At 44.5% G+C, this 8680-nt stretch overlaps 1 protein-coding gene across 1 annotated transcript; it reads left to right on the top strand.

Annotated features, from left to right (window-relative positions):
- Positions 1 to 6741: 6741 nt before the first annotated feature.
- LOC123074286 (ervatamin-B) lies at positions 6742 to 8043 on the top strand. Its single transcript, XM_044497170.1, has 2 exons — positions 6742 to 7230; positions 7333 to 8043. Exons 1-2 carry the CDS (start codon positions 6768 to 6770, stop codon positions 7932 to 7934), a joined length of 1065 nt encoding a protein of 354 aa, XP_044353105.1. The 5' UTR covers positions 6742 to 6767; the 3' UTR covers positions 7935 to 8043.
- Positions 8044 to 8680: the final 637 nt, after the last annotated feature.

Raw genomic sequence — 8680 nt, 5'->3', positions numbered from 1 at the left:
TGATGGTATTCTTAGTATTGAAACCCATCTAATGGCCTATTATAAATTGGTGATTTTCCTGTAGCCGTTGGAATGCCTTGAGTGGGCAAAAGGACTAATCGCATCTTAATCATTTCATCACCAACCTTCGTGTACTGGGATTGAGTCCTTCAGACTTCCACCTAGATCTAGACAACTAGCTAGAAGGTTGTGAGTGGTGCGAGAAGTCGTTTAGATGACCTTTTTGGAGTAGAGTAAATAGCAAAAAAATAACTATCTACAATTCGCATTAGAATTCTATAGAACTACCACTTTATTTTTTTCTTCATGATACCTATCGATTTTGTCTAGTTTTTTCAAAAAAGCACTAATTATCGATTGGCTTAAAATTGATCGCGGTTATGATAGATGCGGGGCACTTATCAGATCACATGGCACAAAAGACAATTCCGTTACAGTGAACAGTTATTTTGACTGCTATAGCAGGTGGGGCCCACATGTTAGTCTTTATAAAAAGTCCCCAAAATAGATAGGCTAGCGCCCCCACGAGGGACTTGGGGATTGATTGATCCCTCCCCCACCAGCGACTCTTAGCTCCTATATGCTTTATTATTAAAGTCAGGCAACACATCCTTTATGAAAAACAACGGCCATGTAAGCTGAAAATTTTGGCCATGGGTTTGAGGGAACAAGACAAATACGAGCCACCTCATATCCTAAAATTACCATCATGAGAAGATTAATCAAAATTCAGTAAGCAAAGCATGTGAGAATGGGCAAAGAGAACTCACTTGATCCATGGAACTAAGGAGAGACGATTTGTGGCACGCAGGGGCGGGGGGGGGGGGCAAAGATGCAACCGTATGATTGTGACAAAATTCGGGAAGTGGTTATGTGACTAGTGCTTAATTACTGCTTGCATGCAGTTTTTTTATGAATAAAGACACCCAAAGATCATCTTAGATCTGATTAATATTGAGGAATACAAAGGCCAGTACAATGGATTTTTTAGGGGAAAATCAAAGAGCTTTATTAAATGAACACATTCTTGAGACAATCAGCCAATAGGCTGGACACCAAGAAGCTGGGAGTTTCGTCAAGCCAGATGTTGGTCACATTCAGTGTGCAAGCATGCTTTCCACACAAATGCGCCAGAAGGATTGCTGACCTGCTTACATGTTGTATTACAAAAGAGGTAAAATAAACACTTAGCTATCCTATCTCTAGTAGTAAAGGAGCCACAATTGAACGAGAATTATGGTGAGTGTTCTAGAGTGTCACCAACTCCATGCAATCAACTTCCATTATCACATGCGAGAATCCTCGAAGAGAAGCAAAACGAACTCCATCTCACAAAGAAAGTCCCTCCATGATCAAGGGGTCCGAGATCCCCAAGTATGGCTTGCACCAGGCACCTAGAAGGACCAAGGAAGAGCGAGCAACACCTCCCGCACCCCCCTGCCATCTGCCAGATTGAGGTCTCCATCGGTGGTGATTTTTACAAAACCATCATCAGGCGGCCGCCACCCGAAGCCCGGCAATACCAACGCATCCTTGCGCGGCAAGTGAAGAAGGAGCGCAATGGCCTCCTTCGTAGCTCTTATCGTCGTCGTGGGATCTCTCCCTTCTTCACCGTGCTTAATACGATTCCTGGAATGCCAAATAGACCACATAATAGTAGTGATCTTAGCGCGATCATCATCAGTAAATCGTGGGTCACATATGATATCTCGAGCCCACGAATCCGGATGTAGACGAGGAAGCCGAATTCCAAACCATGTACATGCCTCCTCCCAGAAGCGCTTAGCATGTGAGCAATGAGTTAACGCATGTTTCAGATCCTCATCCATAGCTAGACATACTTTGCATCGACGAATCTCTGCAATATGTCGGTGATTGAGAGTGGCCTCATCTGGAAGAATCCCGCGAAGAACTCTCCACCGGAAAACTCTCACTTTTGGAATGGCATTCAATTTCCACAAGGCTTTCCACATCTATTGATCATATCATTTGAGGTCCCGGTAGCCGTCCCTTCCTCTAGAGCCAAACGCTCTTTCTGAGTCACAAGAGCATGGTATGCCGTCTTCACAGTGTAGTGCCAGATTTTTCGAACGCCCAAGCAAGGAAATTATCACCTCCTCCATGCCGAATGGGAATATTAAGAATGGCCTCGGAATCCGGAGCAATGAAAGTATCCCTGACCACCTCCTGTCTCCAAGACCAATTGGTTGTATCAATGAGATCCGCCACCCGCTCAATGCTAGTGTTCGGTGGCCTAGAGAGAGGTGACATGTATATTGTACCTGGAATCCATTTATCGGTCCACACATCGATGGTCCTGCCATCTCCTACACGGGAGATCAAGCCACTGCGTAGGGCTTCCCTCCCTGCCATGATCGCCTTCCAAGTGGCCGAGGCTGACTTGGGCGTAGTAGCATGCATGAAGTCTATGTCAGGGAAATAACGCCCCTTCAATACTCTTGCATAAAGGGAATTAGGATTTGTCAAAAAGTGCCACCCGTGTTTTCCCAACATAGAACGACTAGTACACAATAAAGTTACATTAAAAATCATACCAGTCTTCTTTTTCCTCCGCCTAAGATTGAAAATTGCCAAAAACCAACAAAACAGAAAGGCGACACCTGCGAATGCCCTCATCATCAGGCTTTGAAGACCGCAATAGCCACTCGCCCCTTAAGACGAGGTCTAAAAATCGCTAAAGCAGTATCGGCTGGAGGATCACCCCACATAGAATAGGCTTGAATCCATCAACATCAGCACAGAGGGTTGGATAACCTGGCCCTAGCCACAAAACAACACAGAAGAAGATGTTTAAGTCGTCGCACCAATAGCCAGCCATAAGCTCTCCTTAAAAGACACAAGAACTGCCAAGACCTAAAGGGAACCAACAGATCTGGGGACACAAACCCCCATAGGTTCTTCATAGGCACCAGATCAGACGTCGTCCAGGTAGGGAAAGACTGGAGAGAGCTTATTCCAACACGCCATCGACGCCACCACCTCGTCAATGTTGCTGAAGAAGTAAAAAGGTAACAAAAAACAAGATGGATTGGTTCCCACTTCTCTTTCCACCGACAAGGCCGCCGGATGAAGAGGAGGAGGAGGAGGACCGAAGCTGTGGTGGTAGTTGTGGCGGCGACAACTAGGTTAGGAGGCGGCCGCGTGAAGTAAGGTTCCTCTTTTCTTTTCATGTATCCAGTTTTTGGTACAACTTTTGACAGAGAGTACATGCCCCACCCACCTAACCTCCCATATTTTTCCTTCTCACTTGTTAATTTGAATATGCTATATCTCTAGAATCGTAAGCCCAATTTATATTTTGTTTCATATTCTTGTCCCTTGTGACAAGAACTTTGAAACAAGACCAATTTTGAATACGTTTTGACATTGTTTTAAAATTTCACTAAGTTTCAACCGCTGAAACCTAATAGAAATAAGCTATAAAATCATTAATTCAGAATTGAAACTTAGAACAATGTGGGGGCTCCAACGCTTTGACAAGTTTTAAAAAGTTCAACAAGTTTCAACTACTAAAATTTGGTAGAGCGAATAATAAGTTTGAAAAACTTAATATCTATCAAGTTTTAATATTTATATCCTGTCAAATTTTAAAATGTTGTATAAATGTATTCAAAATTGATCTTATTCAAAAGTACTCGTTGCAAACCGGGCTTTCAGTTCAAAAGATACAGTAGGTTCAGATTTTAAGACAAAATCAAAAAGCATAGGAGGCAGGATGGGTGACGCATTCAACTCTGCCAAAAATGGGTATTGACGGACCCTAGTGCATTGATTAAGGGTTAATGGCATAAACTAATGCACCAATCTTGAAGCAAATATGGACGGGTTGGATATTGGAGGTGAGTTTCCGTGGAGGTGAGGGTAGGATATTGGAACCATAGGTCAAGGACGGGTTGTGAGTGAGGGGCCCAAGTGGGCGTTGAGGTCATCGTCATCTTGGTGGTTACCCAGTGTTGCAGTACAATCCGAGCATCTCTAGACAAACTTATAAAAGGGCTTAAGTTCTAAAAAAATCACCTAGATGAGCACCCAAAAGGTTTAGCTGTTCAATTTCTTTAGAAGAACCGTCTGCGGGCCTCAAATTTGAGCGGCTGAAACACAGTCTCTTAAAAATATTTTCTCTCTTGCGCGTAGCCACCTCTCTCTTGCTCGTTCACCTTCATGTCGGCACAAGCCTTGCTGCATTCCTTGCCACCAATGACCACCCTGCAAGCCAACCGACACCTCGCAACCCCGTCAACACCCGACCATCAAATTCAGACAAGAATCTGGTGAACCTTTTTTCTTCACTTTTTCATCTTCTCCAAATCTCTCGGGCCATAGTTGTGGTCCTCATTGTTGTCCCTACCCCGACGATGCTCCTCCCTATCGTCCCCAGCCACGAGCAAAGCTACTACTCATGCGGAGGAATACCTGCATAAGAAAGCTCACATACATGAAGAAAAGATTCACGGAAAAGTGGCCACCGGCCTCCATCGCCAATTCCGGTGAGTCCTCGTGTTTCGAACCATGCCAGAGCATGAATAGTAGAAGAATGAGGGAAAGAACCCATTCGGCAAAGAAGCACCCAAGCAAAGGCCCCGTGTAGAACGAATTTCACCTACTTTCTCGACTATTTCGTCGCACACTTACATTGCACATCCCCATCCTCCATCAAATTACTTTTGCGATGCATATATCCTAGGTCCTAGCTAACTCATAGACATCATCTAGTGGCAAGAAGGCGTCTTTGGCCACTTGGAAGGAGGAAGGAAGAAGGGAGAAGAAAGAGGGAAAAAGAAGAGGAAGAGAGACTTCCATGTGGATCTAATTCGTTTGAGAAGTTAAACCTAAGAGTTCGATTAGGTTTGCATTTTTTGGCTTCTTAAAGTTGAAAAGTTGATATTTGAAGAGGCCGTTTGAGAAGTTAAATTTTAGAAATTTGGTTAGAGATGTCCTTACCTCTTGTAGGCGACAAGATCGTCAAAAGACCAAGACCCTAAGTCCAACTAGGTTGGTGCGGCCACTATGCTAGAATGGGTATGCACCTTAATTGATGAGAGAAGGCGAGACAAGACCAAGGTTGATGGGCTCATGGTGAAAGGGTGTGTAAGTCACATGTTTGATGAATTCCTTCGTGAGATGATTCATTTCACGGATATGAATATCATCAAAGAAGTTTGGGAAATATTTCTTCTAGGTCATGTTTTTCTTATATCCTATATATCTAAGTAAATGATTTCATTTAAATGCACATGCAAGTCATTAACACCATTAAGTGTATGCAATCCTTCCACCTTCAAATATTTCACTACATGCACGCCATCTACATCATCAAGCACATGCAATCCGACCCCACTATTAACTTCTATTTTTATCTTTTTAGCAACAAATAATTAAACTTAAATGTCACAAGACAATATAACATGCATTCACCCTACATTTACCTCTATTTTTCAACCGTTCATATGGCTAGAATTTAGTGGGGTAGCATTTTAATATATTCTAGTTTTACTTTCAATAATTTTGATTCCTATAAATTTCCACAGCAGTGCGCGCAGTGTTATATAGTCTAGACAAGTTAATCATGTGTGGTTTTTCTGTGCCAAATCCACCTGCCCGTATGGTGGAGAGGGGCAGCGTCGGTACTTCCATTGAAAAATAAATATAAACACCAACTATGAAACTAATGGTAATATGGCTCAGTTTCCAGCGTCGGTACGATGCAATTAATTTATAATCTGCTGTTCAAAATTAGTCATAAAAACAGATAAAAATGAATAAGACAAACACCAAAATTTGTAGAAGTGGATGGGGCAAATGGAATTATGCCACCAAATTGTCAAACCAACCATATGCGCAGCAAGTAACCACCCTAGTATTTTACTACAAACAAATCGAAACCACAAGGAAAGACCTAGCCTTAACATATGACTTTGTCTCACTTTGGTATTGTGGAGGCTTTTCAGACTCCTAGCTATTTGTTTATACTACCGGACATTGCAGTTAGTTGAGAGCAAATTTTATATAGATGTAGCAAAAAATAGCAAATTGCCATAATAATTAAGCTCACAGACACCCCGCAAGAAAAGAAGAAGCCCGCAGACCACAATAGACACAAAGTAGCCGGAAATCCGACATTTAGATTACGTTCATATCCTACCTTTAGAAACTTTCGAAGGAGTGCCTCAACCTCTATGAGATGTGGATGCAAAAGAATGATTGTAGATATATCTGACAAAGCCATAGCCCACATAAACTCTACGAAAGAACTAGTGGAGTAGGTGTGAACTTAACAGTTAATATTACTACAAAAGTTTTTTTCCCGGGGAATTATACTACAAAAGTTAGAAAAATACAGGACGTAAACATCATTTTCATACATCACACATAACAACCTCGTGCAATGACTTCTTCTTGTGTGATGAAATCAACTATTTTTTCCTATAACGTGAACGAGTCGTAAGAAAAGCCCTATGATCGGGCAACATATATGTAAAGAACTGCCCTAAAGTTTACTCCAGTGACTACTGACCGAGAAGCTCACCTGCTATGATCCGAAGTCTTTCTACGGAATTCCTCAAAGTGTAAAAAGGTCTTCGGACGGATCATGCATGCACACGCTCAACAGCTCATGAGCCACCAGCCACAACGACGACACGCTAACCCACACGTCGAACAAGGCGCCTATATAAACATGAGCTCCGGTGCATATGTATTCCACACAAGCATAGAGTCTAATAAGGCTCTAAGATACAGTAATCAAGATGGCTTCTTCCACGCCATACCTTGCCGTGCTCTTGTGCCTCACGAGCCTCCTGCAGGCATCGCTGACGGCGGGTTTTGAGCTTCCGGAATCCGAGGTGAGAAGCAGGTTTTCCAAGTGGATGACCAAGTACTCGAAGCGCTACTCATGCCATGAGGAGGAGGAGAAGCGGTTCGGAATCTTCAAGACGAACACCAACTCCATCGGCGCTTTCGCCAGCCAGACCACGGTGAACGCCGTCGTGGGTGGGTTCGGGCCGCAGACCATCACCACGGTCAGGGTGGGCATGAACAGGTTCGGCGACCTCAACCCCAGCGAGGTCGTCGAGCAGTTCACCGGGTTCAACAACACCGCCTTCCGCACCCCCAAGCCCTCGCCCCTCCCCTACCACTCCTGGAAGCCGTGCTGCGTCGACTGGCGCTCCAGCGGCGCCGTCACCGGCGTCAAGTTTCAGGGCTCTTGCTGTAAGTCAAGCTAGATATAATGTACATACTCCTATATAGAACCGCTCCTACAGCTCTGCTACGTTTACTTATGTTGTGCATGCATGGACATATTTATGTCAGTGTCATGCTGGGCGTTCGCGGCCGTGGCGGCCATCGAAGGCATGAACAAGATCAGGACCGGCGAGCTGGTGTCGCTGTCGGAGCAGCAGCTCGTGGACTGTGATACCGGGAGCAGCGGCTGCAGCGGTGGGCGCTCCGACACGGCGCTCGGCCTCGCGGCAGCCCGCGGCGGCCTCACATCGGAGGCGAAGTACCCGTACAGCGGCATCCAGGGCAGCTGTGACGTGGACAAGTCGCTGTTCGACAACCAGGCGTCCGTCAAGGGCTTCAAGGCCGTGCCGCCCAACGACGAGCATCAGCTGGCCCTTGCCGTGGCGATGCAGCCCGTGACGGTGTACATCGACGCCAGCGCCTGGGAGTTTCAGTTCTACACCGGCGGCATCTACCGCGGCCCTTGCTCCTCCGAGGCGACGAGGGTGAACCATGCCGTCACCATCGTCGGCTACTGCGAAGGCCCCGGCGACAACAACAAGTACTGGATCGCCAAGAATTCGTGGAGCAACGACTGGGGTGACCAGGGCTACATCTACCTCGCCAAGGACGTGTCATGGCGGACGGGCACCTGCGGCCTCGCCACCTCGCCCTTCTACCCCACGGCTTGACCCATTCCGGCTTGCCGGCGGAGCTTTTGCATTCGCCAACTGCTTATGTTGTTTTATTTTATGAGAGAGATGCCAATCGCTTATGTGAAGTACTAGTGCGCCGATCATACATACGGCACAAAATGATTGATGTATGTGTGGTATATTTATTTATTTTTCAGCAGTGATAATGCACAATAAGATATCATTTGGCTTCTGCTGTTTTTGGCATTGCGGTGGATTGTGCTAATCCCATCAACTCTCCAGTTTTTGTTTATTTAGAAGACTGCCCCGCGCTTTGCTGCGGTAATACTGAAAGAAATCCAGAACACTTTTGACTTTGATGAGGTAAGAGATAACTTGCGAGAAAAATAACAGTTCATTAATTAAAATATAAAAAAATATAAAAATGCTTTGTATGTACCCAAGAAAAAAAATACCTATGTTTAGGAAATAGATAGCAAATTATGCCTAAATTTAAATTGTAAGAAAACAATGCCATACATTAACAGAAATTGAATGCACGTTTGCATATGAATGCTAGACAAACCTTTTTTTTAATCAATGCTACACAAACTGAGTTTCCATCTTTCATGTGAAGCTCACAACATGGAGCTCAAATAAAATACTATAAGATCTCCATGTTAAATCCCTAGACCTATTTTTAGCTTGAATCCATAGACCACCTACAAATGAATATTAAAAACAAATATCAGAAGATTCACCTAACTACACGGATGAGCAGTCGCGACAACCATTAGCAAGCA

The sequence above is a fragment of the Triticum aestivum genome, chromosome 3D (assembly GCF_018294505.1).
Source record: "Triticum aestivum cultivar Chinese Spring chromosome 3D, IWGSC CS RefSeq v2.1, whole genome shotgun sequence".
NCBI lineage: Eukaryota > Viridiplantae > Streptophyta > Magnoliopsida > Poales > Poaceae > Triticum > Triticum aestivum.
Note: the sequence above shows the minus strand (reverse complement) of the source record. Positions and strands in the feature narration are given on the sequence as shown.

Coding starts and splice junctions, on each gene's coding strand:
- LOC123074286 (XM_044497170.1), top strand. CDS start 6,768: ATGGCTTCTTCCACGCCATACCTTGCCGTGCTCTTGTGCCTCACGAGC. Junction 7,231..7,332: donor CAAGTTTCAGGGCTCTTGCT/GTAAGTCAAGCT, acceptor TATTTATGTCAG/TGTCATGCTGGGCGTTCGCG.